Source organism: Peromyscus californicus, unplaced genomic scaffold (assembly GCF_007827085.1).
Source record: "Peromyscus californicus insignis strain IS unplaced genomic scaffold, ASM782708v3 Scaffold_11__1_contigs__length_118956290, whole genome shotgun sequence".
Taxonomy (NCBI): Eukaryota; Metazoa; Chordata; class Mammalia; order Rodentia; family Cricetidae; genus Peromyscus; species Peromyscus californicus.
In genome coordinates, this window is record NW_026294402.1 from 45,284,127 (window position 1) to 45,299,688 (window position 15,562).

At 43.2% G+C, this 15,562-nt stretch overlaps 1 protein-coding gene across 4 annotated transcripts in view; it reads left to right on the forward strand.

Annotated features, from left to right (window-relative positions):
- The window catches only part of Alg9 (ALG9 alpha-1,2-mannosyltransferase), a 65,903-nt gene that overhangs the window by 7,868 nt on the left and 42,473 nt on the right, over nucleotides 1–15,562 (forward strand). For all 4 annotated transcript variants that reach the window (XR_008222811.1, XM_052760226.1, XM_052760232.1 and 1 more), the window contains exons 4-8: nucleotides 3,806–3,876; nucleotides 8,125–8,213; nucleotides 10,056–10,191; nucleotides 12,562–12,649; nucleotides 12,799–12,904. Coding sequence is in view for 3 of the 4 variants with exons in the window: in XM_052760226.1 (XP_052616186.1) it covers nucleotides 3,806–3,876; nucleotides 8,125–8,213; nucleotides 10,056–10,191; nucleotides 12,562–12,649; nucleotides 12,799–12,904 (490 nt within the window). In the remaining variant the exon portion in view is untranslated. The remainder of the gene's footprint in view (nucleotides 1–3,805; nucleotides 3,877–8,124; nucleotides 8,214–10,055; nucleotides 10,192–12,561; nucleotides 12,650–12,798; nucleotides 12,905–15,562) is intronic.

The following is a 15,562-nucleotide window of genomic DNA, read 5'->3' on the forward strand; positions in this document are numbered from 1 at the left end:
CTTTGTAGTCCAGTTGGCTGCAAATTCCTGGCAATCCTCTTGCCTCAGCCTCCTGAGTGTGGTATTAAGACGTGAGCCTCCCAAATGGATGGAACTAGAAAAAATCATCCTGAATGAGTAACCCAGACCCAGAAAGACAAACATGGTATGCACTCACTCATAAGTGGACATTAGCTGTAATATAAAAGATAACTATGCTACAATCCACAGACCCAGAGAGACTAAGTAACACGGAGGGTACATGGGAGGATGCCAGGATCTCCCTGGGAAGGGAAATAGAGATTTCGTGAGTAGACTGAGGCAGTTGGGGATGGGAACATGAGCGATCAGGTTGGTGGGAGATTGAAGGGGAGAGTACTGAAAGAGACTACTGGAAAGGGGAGGCATTTCGGGGTCAGATAAAAACCTGGCACAAGGGAATCTCCCAGGTATCTACAAGGATAAGGATGACCCCAGCTAAGACTCCTGAAATAATGGATGCATAACCTGAGCTGGCCGTTTCCTGTGACCAGATTGGTGCCTAACCCAATTGTCATCAGAGAGGCTTCATCCAGCAACTGATGGAAATGGATGCAGAGACCCACAGCCAAACATTCTGCAGGGAATCCTGCAGAAGAGGGAGAGAAAGGAGTGTGGGAGTCAGAGGGGTCAAGGACACCACAAGAAAACTCACAGAATCAGCTAACCTGGGCTCATAGGGGCTCACAGAGACTGAACAGACAACCAGGGAGCCTGCATGGGACTGACCTGGGCACTCTGCATATATGTTACAGTAGTGTAGCGTGGTCCTCTTGTGGGACTCCTAACTGTGGGAACAGGGCCTGTCTCTGACTCTTTTATTGGCTTTTGAGACCCTAGTCCTCATACTGAGTTGCCTTGCCGAGCCTTAATGCATGGGGAGGGGCTTAGTCTTACTGCAACTTGACGTGCCATGTTTTGTTGATATTCCATGGGAGGCCTGCCTTTTCCTAAACAGGAGGAGTGGTTTGGGTATGGGAACAGAAAGAGAGTGGGGGAAGGGACTGGGAGGAGAGGAGAAAAGGGAAACTGGGGCTGGGATGTAAAATAAATTTGTTTAAAAAGTAAAATAACGAAGAATGGGGGGAAAAGATGTGATCCTCCTCACCTAGCTGCTGTTGGATTTCCTCCTTTTCTCTCTGGTCTGTAGATGTCATGCAAGTGTCATTTTGTTCAGAGCGCCAGCTCTGTTGACTTGTCCGCAGCTCTTTGCTGAAATCCTTACCTTTGACATAGTCAAGTACGTTCCTCCTGGGTCCTAGGTCTTTCTAAATGAACTCCTCCTTCATCCCACAAGTTGCAGGAATGTTTTTCCTGTTATCTTCTGTTAGCTTTCTTTTTACCTGTCTCTTATGAGACTTCTGTCATTGGTCCCCTCCCCCCTTTTACAATGGTGGAACGTAATTGAGTTTGTATTTTGATCTTTATGCGGAATGTCTCGGTAAATTTCCAGACTGATGCTGGTAGTTTGTCAACCGAATCTCTTGGCTTCTTTCTCAGTTGTGTTTATGTCCTTATCCGTTTTATGTTGCTATAGCAAAGGCTGGGTCGTTTATAAAGGAAACAAACAGCTGGATGTGGTGGCACAGGCCTTCCATCCTGCACTTGGGAGGCAGAGGTAGGGATCTCAGTGATTTTTTTTTTTTGAGGCTAGCCTGGTGTACATAATGATTGGAGAATTGAAATGATACAGTGTCAGCATTCTGGTAAGGGCACCCTGACTGTATCATTTGAAGGAGATGCAGAAGGAAACAAGGTGTATACCTGAGGGCAAAGCCGAGGTAGCATACTCAGTCTGTGACAGCCCATTCTCAGGGGAACTAATCCAGTCCCACGAGGACCTGCCCCTTCTGAGAGAGTATTAATTTGTTTATTGAACAGAATCTCCTAAGCCTCCTTGCTTGTCTACTGGGGCCTGCTTCTTGTACGTTCATCATCTTAATGCCCTCTCTGGAGACCAGCTTCTAGAACTCAAACGCTTAGGACAAACCATAGCTATACACTTTCTTTCTCTCATTCTGCCCTTAGACCTCCTTTCTCTTTCCTTCTGCACTGACGGGGACTTGGAGTTACAGTGCTGATAGGGAGCCAATGGCATCATTGTCCTGCTGAACATTCTTAGACCAGTTTTTTTTTTTTCTTCTGAGACAGGGTTTCTCTATGTAGCTTTGCGCCTTTCCTGGAACTAACTTGGTAGCCCAGGCTGGCCTCGAACTCACAGAGATCCGCCTGGCTCTGCCTCCCGAGTGCTGGGATTAAAGGCGTGTGCCACCACCGCCCGGCTTCAGTTCATTTTTTAAAAAATTTATTTTTATTATGTGTGTGTGTCTGTGTGTGCGTGAGAGTGCAGGTGTCTACAGTCCAGAAGAAAGTGTTAGATCTCTTGGAGCTGGACACGCACGGGTGCTGGGAACTGAACTTGGGTCCTCTGAAAGAGTAGTATGTGATCTTAACCTCTGAGCCACCTCTCCAGCTCCAGTTCATTTCTTTTCTAACTTTCAAACGTTGCTTATGAGGAGTCCTTATCATAGACACTTGTCTCAAATCATCTGCCCCCGCGGCACCTGTAACAGTGGCCATTGTGTCGTAGGCTCTCAGTGTTCTATTAATGAACCTGACTCATGGGCTCTTTATAAAACTCAATTGGGAATTTGGTCGGTTGTAGTGATAAGCATGGGCAAGGTTTCCGTGTTGGCACCTTACATTTATCTTTCTGTGTATGGAAGCAGAGTCAGCTGTGAGGATTCAGCACTCTTGACATACAGTGCTCTATAGTATAACAGCTAAGCAAGGGCCTGAAAGGTGACTCAGCGGGTTCAAGAGCACTGGCTGCTCTTCCAGAGGACCTGGGTTTACTTCTCAGCACCCACATGGCAGTTAAGACAACCATCTGTAACTGCAGTTCCAGGGAATCTGATGCCCTCTTCTGGCCTCCTGGGGCACTGCATGGAGGTGGTGCACAGACATGCATGCAGGCAAAACTCACATATGCATAAAATAAAAATAAGTTGATCTTAAGAGCTAGTCAATATAACCCTTATTGTTATTTTTAACTAAACTTGTGCCATTAATTATAGAATTAATTAGTCCATAGTGCAGACATTTAGAAGATAGGAGTTAAACACCTTAATCCCAGTAGGCTGCCACATCTCTTCTTACCATTGTGTGTCTTTCCAGCCTTTCATATGCATGTAGTTTCCATAGCTGTAATGCTGATGTATTTTGTAAATAATCAGTATTTAAAATTTTATGGCTGTTTATGGCTTATATGTACAATCCTAGCACTTGGGAGACTGAGGCAAGAGGATTGCTGTAGGTTTAGGTCATCCTGGGATCCATGGTGAGGATAGCTTGAGCTACAGTGTGAGACCCTGTATTTAGAAGGAGAGAGGGAGGGAAAAGGAGAAGACTCGTTGGGTTAGCAACAAATGAACAAGGTATCACGTTTTTCCATCTTTGCAACCCCGACTGTTATACTCTGAAATAGATGTGGCATGATTAGTTGCATATCTACTTATCACTGGATATTTTGCAGTTTTTAGTAAATTAATAGCGCTGCAATAGATGTTTTTATGAATGGAAGCTCCCACCCCTCCTGCAGTAAAAGAAGTAGGTACACCGAGTTTGGGGATCTGGAAATTTGTGTGGTTCTTAATAAACTCAGCTTTCAGGAGGATTGTATCAGTTTATAGAACAGTTTACCAACAGCAAATGACAACTTTTCATCCTTACAAGCTTTTTGGCTCGTGTTGCTGACTTCTGTTTTTTCACTCTGGGTTTCTTTCAGATTCTTGTCTTCTACTTTTTGAGATGTCTCCTGGCTTTTGTGAGCTGTATTTGTGAACTTTACTTTTATAAGTAAGTATCAAAACTTGGCACACTGTAGCACAGATCTCTGTCAGCAGCTGTCAGAGATCACGCCTTCTCTCTTCTGGCGCTCTAGCTAAGGACAGCTTCTCGTCTGAAAGGTAATTGAGGAGGAGTGCATCCAACTCCTGTTCCCATTGGCATACCTCTGATTTTAATTCGCACTACATGTCTCGCTAGTCTTAGTAGCATTTAGTGAAACCTTATTTTTGGTTCTCAGTGAAGGATAGATTCACTTTTTCCCGAGAGCTGAGCTGATGGGAGACTATTCCCAGTGTAAGATTCTGCTCTCATTTGCACTCAGTACATTGCCTCACACCGAGTAGCTCTCAGTTGATTGAATGTTAATGAATCCATTAGGCATTGAAGTATTCTAGCAATAAAATAGCTGCCTTTTAAAAAATGTAACACATAAAAACCATTAAATTTAATAGTGCCTTAACACATTAAAAGAGGTACTCAGAGTTAAGGATCATTATTAGAAGTCTTCCCATAGTTAGATGTGCCAGATTAAAATTAATTTTTGGCCTTAACTCTGACGAGGGTAGCGGTAAAGACAAACCCAGTGTTCCCTCTGGGGATTGTAGCCATAAGTTGGTTTTCATGTGGAGTTGGGCCTGAATTCAAATCACCTGTCTCATCTCCTAAGTCCCACGATGGGGTTTATGGTAAATTGTCCGGGATTAGTGGAGGTTCCATACATCATGTAAACATTTCCCTAGGGCACGGGACTCTTAATGCAGATGTCAGAAAATCACCAGGAGTAAAGTTCGGCTGCTCAAGACAGTATGACAGTCCGGCTGGGAAGTGGCTGTGCCTCGAGCTCTTGCTTCATGTGCACCCCGGGGCTCTGGGTTCAGTTCCAGGAGGCATGAGAAAAGAGCAAAGAAGTCCCAGTAAAAGTCCCACACAAACCAGGGAAATCACAGAGACAAGACATTGAAGAGCTAGCAGAAATAACAGTCACCAGAAAGCTGGCCTGTGAATCTTCATTTATTAGAAATTATTAAAATGAAAACAGCATTGTATGTGGAGAAGTGAAAGAGGGAACTGAAAACATGAAGAGAAGCAAGAACCTCCAGAAATGACCAGGCCAGTGTGAAAAATAGTAAGAGCGTATAGAGATGAAAATGTGATTATTTTATGTTGACTTTATATATATGCATATATACATATATGTGTGTGTAACATCAGTACAATTTATATAACATTGATATTTAAAACTCAGATAGTCTAAACAGATTAAGATTGCTAGTAAGCAAAGTAGTAAAGTGAAAGATAAATTTGAAGAAATTGCTAGGAATAAAGTATAGAGAAAAAAAGAAACATAGAGGAAGTTAACGTGTAAGGTGTCTATGTCTGATATAGAGAATTAGAAGAGGCAATATTCAGGGAGGTATAGCTCACAGTTTTCCAGAGTTAGTGGGAAAGGGAGGTAATCCATAAGTTCAGTAAGTCTTGCATCTTAGTATGGGAATATAAAAAGAACTTAGTGACACTGTGTACAGCACCAGAGATAAAGAAACGGTCTTGAAACTGGACGAGGAATTAATGGAGTACCTGTGAGGGCATGCTGAGCAGTGAGACTGACAGAGAGAAGAGCCATCAACAGCAGCAGACAGAGCACTTCACAGTGTGAGAGGGGGCAGGAGGGCTCAGCAGCAGAGCGCCTGAATACCGTGCTCGGCTCTGGGCTCCATCCCTCGCAGAACAAACCAGAATGCCAAGGCAAATGCCAGCTGTGCTCAAAGTGTGTGCTGGGCTGAACTGTCTTTTAAGATCAAGAGCTAAATACAGATTTCCAATTTTTTTAAAAAAAGAAAAGCCAGCCAGGTGCTGGTGGCTGTGAGTTTAAGGTCAGCCTTGTGTGCAAAGCGAGTTCCAGGATAGCCAGGGCTATTACACAGAGAAACACTGTGTTGAAAAACAAACAAACAAAAAACAAAACAAAAACCACACACAAAAGGAAAAACCAGCTACAAATTAGAGAAATTATTATTAATATATTCTCACTAAAAGAACTTCTAAAAGATGAATCAAAACCATTTCAGAAAGAAACAGATGAAATAAACCTGAGTGAGAACATGCCTAACACATGAAAAATACTAAAATCAATAGCAGCGCTGGGTGTGATGGCCCATGCCTTTAATCCCAGCACTCGGGAGGCAGAGGCAGAGGCAGGCAGATCTCTGTGAGTTCAAGGCCAGCCTGGTCTGCAAAGGGAGTTTCAGGACAGACAGGGCTACACAGAGAAACCCTGTCTCAAAAACAAACAAACAAACAAACAAACAAACCCAAAAACCAAACCAAAACAAAAAACCCAAAACCAACAACAAAAAATCCCCACTGAGTTCTTTAAGTGCTGCTTGCATGCCAATGGGTGCGGAACAGTTCACTAGAACACAGACCACCTACCAATCGCTACATCCCCAAGAAAAATGACTCCCTTGCCAGTAGCCATCAATATCAGTAGGTCCTCAGCTGTGGGTAGGGCCTCGGGAGCCCTCCCTCATTTGTGCTAGAATGTTGATGGACTTGGTCTTGTGCCGGTAATCACAGCTGCAGTGAGTTGATGAGGGATGTGGCCCTGTCACGTCCAGAAGACAGGATTTCAGAGCACTCCTCTGGCTCTTACATTCTTTCCATCCCCTCCTCAGTCATGTTCCTGAACCCTGGTGCTGGTGCTTTATATAGATGTCCTTTGAGGGCTAAGCACTCAGTTGTCACTTACTCTCATCACTTGGGCAGGTTAGGGTCTCTCCATTAACGTTGACCACTGTAAATTGATGCTTCTCTGCCCAAGGTTGAGTATAGCACTAATCTATGGATATAAACAAATACTTAGATTTTTTAAAATTAATGTGTAAAGATATTTTACATGTATGTATATGTGCTTTGTATGTGCCTGGTGCCCTGAGAGGCCAAAAGAGGGTGCCAGATCCCTAGAACTGGAGTTACAGATGGTTGTGAGCCACCATGTGGATGCTGGTAACTGAAATCTGGTCTTGTGGAAGAGCAGCCAGTGCTAGTTAACCATTGGATCATCTCTCCAGCCCCAGAAGACAGTTGACAACATGTCCATTTAGCAAAACTGAAATAGTAGCTTACCCACTGTAGCCTGGATCTTCCCAGCAGTGGGCTTCTAGCCAGGTTTACCGTTTCAGCATGAATTCCTCCTGTGAAGGAGGACTCAGATCCATCAGAACGCAGTTGGTTACCCCTTAACAGTAGTCACTGTTGAGCCTGTGGACACATCTTGCCTGACAGGTTTGTATTATGGCATGCAGGGCTCACTGCTGGAGAAGATCACTGATGACTTTTCTCCTTCAGTTGTCTATAGTGCACCTTCCAGCACCATGAATGCTAGCCAGCAGGGAGGCCGTTTCCAGGTTAGCTCTAGTTTGATTTCTTTGTCCTGCAAACATCCTTAGTTTTGATTAATCTGCCCCTCTTCTTTATCTCCCTTCCCCCATCACTGCTTAAACCTTTAACCCCTTGTATTATTCCTCTTTGCTTTTGTTTTTTTTTCCAAACAGGGTTTCTCTGTGTGGCCATGGCTGTCCTGGAACTCACTCTGTAGACCAGGTTAGCCTCGAACTCAGAGATCTGCCTGCTTCTGCCTCCTGAGTGCTGGGATTAAAGGTGTACACCACTGCACAAAGCATCCCTCTCTGCTTTTCTACCATCTGTGTTGAGAACAATCTTTGCTAAACAACTTGTGCTAGGCACTTCACTAAGTACTTTTCCGGCATTAATCATCACAGACACTTTATGTAGGCATGGTTGCTATCCTTATCTTACAGATGTGAAATCTGGCAGGTTATATAATTAGCCACTGCTGGTAAATGGCAGAGCCAGAATTTGAACCTACCTGAACCTGGGGTCTGTTATTTCTCACTATATCATGCTATTTCCCTATTGATAGTAGACATAATTTTAAATATGTAGCTTTTCTTAAAGACAAGCTTTTTTTCTGTGCCAAGAGTAAGAAGTCTGTTTCTTATGCACATGACATTCTTAACAACTTTTAAATGCATTTCCTCTTAAGGAGCTTTTCTGTGTCAGGAGTAAGAGGTTTGGGTTTCTTGTGCATATGAAATTGCTAACAAGTCTAGACAGGTCTATATTTGACTTTAGCTCTTCGTTGTTATTTCTCATACAGGCCTGCATTTCTTCTTTGCTTTGCAATTTCTGTCTCTTAGTATCCACAGTATTAATGGTCTTTATCTTTTCTTCCAGGGCTGTGTGCAAGAAATTTGGGCTGCATGTGAGTCGAATGATGCTGGCCTTCTTGGTGCTCAGCACTGGCATGTTTTGTTCATCGTCTGGTAAGTAGAAGGGCAGATCAGGGGGTAGCAGCTTTACCTTCCTATACAGTTGTCTTGAAAGGAAGCACTCGTCCAACAAGGTTATATACACAAGTGCTTGGCAGGTCACTGTTGTGTGAACTGCACAGATTCGTGAGTAGTGGAACTGGCAGTCTCACAGAGTACCTTCTGTTCCTTCTCCTTCCTAATGACTCACTTCCTTTCTTGGCCATCAGGGGGAGGAAAGTATTTTTGATTGATGGTTCTGTTTTCTGCCTGTTATTTGATGTATTCTATAGAGGTTCCATCTCTTGGGCATTTATTTTTATAGTTAGCTTCTGGACACTTAGAATAAAGGTTCTAAGTAGGACTGGTGGCTTTTCAGCTGTGCTGCCTTTGAACTCTTACATTCTGAGCTAAGGCAGCCTGCTACAAAAGATAGGTTGTTTCCAATTTTCCAGAAAAATTATCTTGCTAAATTATCTCAATTTTAGTTTATGTTTATATAATTAAGACTCTAGTACGTACACTAAATATACACAATTGTACCTTGTACCGAGTTGCATGGTTAGCATTTTCTTCATTGGATATATCAAAATGAATGTTCTACAGGGACCTCTGGACTCCAACTAGACCACCCTTTGAGATCCACTGTAGTAAATGCATCTGCTTCATCAAGATTAGCAGAGACCTCAGATATTTCTGCTCTTTTGTACTCTGCGCTGGCAGCTAGAATTGACTTCAATATTTAGCATCTATCTGTGAAAGTTGCATCTCACATGTTTAATGTTTTAGTTACTTTGCTAATCCAGAAACAGAATGTATGTGTGTGGAGCTTCCTGTGAGTTTTAGTTTCACACTGTCAGTTGAGGCACTCATGAATTCAGAGTCTTTACCGTAGAGCCTTTGAAGTGGACCCTCGCTGAGTGTCTTAAATTTCACTGCCTATTCATTCTGTTCTTGTTAGAATCAACTGACTTTTCTGCTCCAGGAATCAGGCCTTATAAAGCATAAGAAGCCACATTTTTGTTTAGAGTTGTTAGGAATATCTTGCTGTTGTTGCAAAGGCCTTGAGTGTTTTCAGACTGTTGCATGCCATGACAAAGTTATGGCAGATGTAATAATTAAGGGGCTATGCCAAGGCCAGAATGTAGCTCTGAGCCTTGAGAAGACTTCCTAGTGTCCCTATAGGGTACAGGGTGAGCCAGGATGTCTTAGAAGCATATCAGAAGATGAGCCAAAGGAACCAATACATCATCTGCAATGGGTCTGAGTCTTGAATTATATTCCCTGAAATAAAGTTGGAGGTTCCTGGCTTTTGTAAGCTTTAAATTTAGGTGCAGGCCAGGAGAGGAGTGGATGGCTACTAAAATTGTGTAACTTGGGGCCTTGTGTACTTGGAAAAGAGATGTGAGGAAATCAAAATCAGTACACTTTGTGTTTTGAAGAGGAATGAATGTCCTCTGACTGCCCATTTCTTTCCTTCGCTTCCTCCCTTTGTGTATTTCTTTCTACCCAGGGGCTCATGGACCAAGACAGGGCCTCATGTGTCTCAAACTTGCTGCACAGCTGGGGGTGCCCTTGAACTTCTGGTCTTGCTTCTACCTCCTGAGGGCTGGGATTATAGGCGTGTGCCAGTATGCCCAGTTTTTTGTGGCCCTAGGAATCGAATCCAGGCTCTGTGTGTTATAGGCAAGCACTCTATCAACCGAGCCATGCCTCTAGCCTTACTTAGTGCTTGTTTCTGATAGTGGTTTTCCAAAATAGATTCATAATATTGGCATTTTGCAGTGCAGATGAATTTTAAAAATCAGTATCTAATCTCAGACTCTTGTTTTTCTTTTCGTTTCTGTGCTCTTGTAGCATTCCTTCCTAGCAGCTTCTGCATGTACACCACACTGATCGCCATGACCGGGTGGTATATGGACAAGACGCCCATTGCTGTGCTGGGAGTAGCAGCCGGGGCGATCCTAGGGTGGCCGTTCAGCGCAGCCCTTGGGTAAGAAACTTAAGTTATTCCTCTCCTGTATACCACTGGGCACCTGGGCAATCCAAGTGTTGTATCCAATGCAGATTGTCCAGCCATCAACTAAAGTTAAAGGAATCAGTTTGACTGACAGAGACTCTGGAACAAAAGCTTATTGTTCTCATTGTTTATTCATGTGGTTTATTCTAACGAGAGGAGTCACTACTAGGCTCCTGCTGAATGCTACGCATTGCTAGCATTACCAAACCCTTCAAAAGTTTTATTTCTAAATTTTACAACACTGAAAGAAAATATAATAATTTGTACTTTTGGAGGGTTGGGGGTTGGGTAATTGAGACAGGGTTTCTCTGTGTAGCCCTGGTTGTCCTGGAACTCGATCTGTAGACCAGGCTGGCCTCGAATTTACAGAGATCCTCCTGCCTTTGCCTCCTGAGAGCTGGGCTCAAAGGCGTGCACCACCACCTCCCAGCAATAATTAGTATTTTATAAATGAGAATATAGACAGTAAGATTTGAGGTAATTTGCCTTTAACATTATGCTTGCTTTTTAAAATGCTTTTACTGGCATGTACTAATTATACATACTGGGTTTCACTATGACATTTTCGTACATGTATGCAATGTATTCCAGCCATATCCCTCTTCGGAGTACACTCTCTTGTCCCCCTCCCTTTCCTGCTAATCCCCTTCCTCTTTCTTCTAAAGACTGCTGTTTTCTCACACTGCTCCATTCTTTGTTGCTATTTTCCTTGTCACCGAGGATTGAAATGTTTCCTTTTGTCCTTCTCTTTTCTTAAAAAAAAAAAAAAAAAAAAAAAAAAAAGGTGTGTAAGGAGTGTATGTATGTCTGTGTACCCCATGTATGCAGTATTCCTGCAGGGCTAGAAAAGGGCATCAGATCCCCTGAACGGAGCTGCCAGGTGGGTCCTCTGGAAGAGCAGCCCGTGCTCCTCATCCCTAGGGCGTTTCTCCTGCAGCCCTTCCCCTTTCTTGCTCCAATGTCTTCCCTGACTTTGTGTCTCCACTTCCTTGCCTACTCTGTTTCCACACTTCTTTCCTGGTTTGTGCTGCCTTAACTTCCTGACTAGACCAGAGAAATGGTTCAGTGACTAAGGTCACATGCTGCTCTTGCAGAGAACCTGACTTTGGTTCCCAGCATCCGTGATGGGTGGCTCCCAACTGCCTGTAACTGCAGTTCCAGGGAATCAGGCACCCTCTTCTGGACTTTGCAGGCATCAGCACTCATGTATACAAATGTATTTTATACACATAACTAAAAAATAAATCTTAATAGTTGTTATGAATGTTATTTTAAATATAGTATTCCATATTTTTAAAAGTACTTATAGGGTATAGCTTAGTAGTAAAATGTTTGCCTAGAATGTATAGGACCTCACCACAGCAACAGATAAACAAAGAGCAGATTTAATGTGGTGAAAAGGATTTTTGGAGACTTTGCCATGCAAGCCTGAGGACTCAGGTTTAATCCCCCGCACCCACTTCAGGCAAGTGTGGTGCTTCTGAAACGCCAGGGCTGGGCTGGGGACTGAGGAGTCTCTAGAGTTCACTGGCCAGCTAGCCTTGATGGACTGACTGATAAGCTCTAGGTCAGTGGTTGACTCGCTCTCAAAAAATGCAGTGGAGAGCCCCTGAGGGAGAGTTGGCCCAGCAGGAAAGACACTTACATACAAATCTGGAGACCTGAGTTTGATTCCTGGAATCCACATAACTGGAGGAACAGGACTGACTCCTCAAAGTCATTCTTAACCTCCACATCCGCCATGGCACCTGCAGACTCCCACACACGTGAGAATTTACTTTTTTTCTTTTTTAAATTTAACTTTATTTTATGTGCATTGGTGTGAGGGTGTCAGATGCCCTGGAACTGGAGTTACAGACACTTGTGAGCTGCCATGTGGGTGCTGGGAATTGAACCTGGGTCCTCTGGAAGAGCAGCCAGGGCTCTTAACCTCTGAGCCATTTCTCCAGCCCGAGAATTTACTTATTTACAAGTTAAAAGTATATAATAAAATCCTCGTTAATTTCAGAAGGGAGAGGTCGGTGCTTGTTGGGTAGGTGTAGGATAACAGTGTACGTGAATTTATAATCAATATGTCTTACATGCACAGTACATATAGATAGATCAGTGTCAAGATTGTCTAGCAGCATAGTGTCTGTTTCTTGTCCGTCTGTGGCAAGTCTCTCTTGATGGGTCCTTGGAAAGACCAGCTTATTTTTGAGAAGACGTCTTGTCACATACCAGCTTCCTTTCTTCTGTGCTCCTGGGAGGGCTGCTTGGTTCTCTGCTCAGCACAGGCGTCTTTGCTCTGTCCTAAGTATTAAGTGCTTTACTAACGTCTTACTGTGTTTCTCTGTTGAATAGTTTACCCATCGCCTTTGATTCGCTGGCCCTGAAAAACAGGTGGAAGAGTTTCTTCCATTGGTCACTGGTGGCCCTAATTCTCTTCCTGGTGAGTTCCCTTTTTTCTTGTTTTACTCTCATGTTCTAAGTAGTTTCTGATTTGGGAAGGAAACGTCAGGAGTTTATTTTATTTTTCATTCTGAAGTTCTTCCATTAGCATTTTGGAAACTACATCTGCTGTTTTTTCTTTTACTTTAGGTACCCGTGGTGGTCATTGACAGCTACTATTATGGGAAGTTGGTGATTGCTCCTCTCAACATTGTTCTGTATAATGTCTTTACCTCTCATGGGCCTGATCTTTATGGTAAGGCTTTGGAAAATTTGAGGAAAAAGTGGAAAACAGCTTAATTTACCTGAGCCTCACAATTTGAATCCAGTTTTCTCATTTCATCAAGACATCCCTCCCTCCCCCTCCTTCCCTGTGTGCTCCAGGTGTAGTCCAGGTCGGCCTTGAACTGCTGATCTGCTTGCTACATTCCAGTACTGGGATAACAGCATGCCCTGGCCAAATGTGGCATTTTGTGCTGTGTCCTTTTCTGCTGAACACAGAGCTCTTGACTATAGTGCAGTGATAACATAGCCCCTGCGTCTCTTTGACTGGTGTGGTAGTTAGCACTGACCCTCCGTGCTCCTGAACGTTATCCCTAGATCCAGACCTAAAGAGCTTTAAGGAGTTCTGGCTATGCATGGTGTCACTTGGTAGCCAAAACTAGCCTCAAACTTGTAGCAAACCTCCCGACTCAACCTCCCAAGTGACAGAACTACAGAGTTGACCATCCGAGCCTGTCTTATGCTACGGGTTTGGTGCTTTTAAAATTTTTTAGATGGACGGTGGTGGCCCACGCCTTTAATCCCAGCACTTGGGAGGCAAGAGCCAGGCGGATCTCTGTGAGTTTGAGGCCAGCTTGGTCTACATACACAGAGAAACCCTGTCTCGAAAAACAACAACAACAAAACAACTTTTTTTTAAATAATAAACGACTTTTGAGGTGGTGGTGGTGGTGGTGGTGCATGCCTGTAATTCCAGTACTGGGGAGGTGGAGGCAGGAGCAGCAGTGCAAGGCTAGCTACATAGCAAGTTTGAGCCAGCTTGGGCTACATGAGACTCCAGTCTTAAGAAACAGCTGGCTGTAGTGGTACACACCTTTAATCCCAGCACTCGGGAGACAGAGGCAGGTGGATATCTGTGAATTCAAGGCCAGCCTGGGCTACAAAGTGAGTTCCAGGACAGCCAGGGCTGTGGTTTTTATACAGAGAAACCACATCTCAAAAACAACAAAAAAAACAAAAACAAAAACAAGTACAAACCAACAACAAAAACCAAATTTCTTTGTATTATCAGAAAATGAATATAATAACAAAAAGAAAATAAATACATAGCCCCATCATCTCCATGTAATACTATTAACTTTCAGGAGTATATTCCTACATATGTTTCCTATACATACACATTAGATGTTACTTTTTTTTGTTTTTTTTTTTTTTTTTTTCCTTCGAGACAGGGTTTCTCTGTGTAATTTTGGAGCCTGTCCTGGATCTTGCTCTGTAGACCAAGCTGGCCTCAAACTCACAGAGATCCACCTGCCTCTGCCTCCCAAGTGCTGGGATTAAAGGCATGCCCCATCACTGCCTGGCTTGATGTTAGTTTTTTTGGGGGGTGGGGGGAAGAAAGTTTGGAAAATCTACAAGATGAGCAAATGAGACTAGAGTCAGGAAAGAGTGAGTAGATGGTCCAGTTTAAGATGAAGAGAAACTGGATGCCTGTACCTCCTGGGATGTAGTCTCCAGGAACTTGGGTACCTCCATCTCTTACCCAACCACTCCAGTCTCTGAGTGCATTTGAGCTGGTTAGTTACAGAAGGATGTGTTAGAGATTTTTTTTAGATCAGCCAAGCCAGGAAATACTTTATGAACAAATTACCCCCTTGGAATTAGTGTACTTTCTTTTTTAATCTTCTAGGTGTCTCCAGAATACTCTCTATATCCGGATGTCCTGGTTTTGTTGGGAATCAGGTTGATATTATATCTGTGTCCAGGTCAGCTTTCATGTCTAGTATTTGTTTGGTAGCATAGCCAGTTAAACTAGTAGCTTGCTTTGGGAGCCTCTAGATGTCTCCCTTCAGCTAAGGAAAGTTCGTATGTTTTAAATTGCACCTTATATGATTTCATTTGACTACAGTCCAGACTGCATGGTGAAAATTGATTTACATGTACCCAATTGGAAATTTATCCATTATTTATAGGTGAATGAGTTAATTTGTTAATTTTGAAAATCTGGCTTCTCCGTTTTCATAAATGGGCCATTATATGCTGGGTAGTCTGACTGCTTATTAAACTTTTTAAAGAAAATATGAAAGTGAGGTGGTTTTGTAGTCCTCTAGATAGCTCTAGAAATAATCAGGCTAGTAGGGAAAGTGGAGAGGAAAGACTGGATGTTTCCAGTTTAATAGTGGGTTGGTCAAGGACCCTGCAGTAGGTTTGGGGTTACAGTAGAGCTGTGTCCAGTCCTTCTTTGGACACTGGTGTCTGCTGTTCATTTCACACAGTGTTTGTTGAGAAGAACCTTAGGGGTGTGTGCCCCTTTGTAAATCTGCTTTAATTTTACTCCATTTACTTTTGCTGTTTTGGATGTAGAGTACTGGTTACTCTCTCAGTTGTGGAAAAGCTTTGTGGGGATTGTCTCAGCAGCCATGAAAGTGATTGTGTATTACTGTAGGTAGCTGGCCTTAAGGATTCCTTGATAGAACTCTTCCAAGAACACAAATTCTACTCTGATCAAAATTTGAACTTGACAAATTTTTGTTTTGTTTTGGAAACAGGGTTTCTCCACTTAGTCCTAGCTGTCCTGGAACTCACTCTGTAGCCCAGGTTGGCCTTGAACTTGTGATCCTCCTGCCTCTGCCTCCTTCAGCAAATCCTACTGCCATGTAATACCACAACTGGCGACAATTTTTTTAAAAGT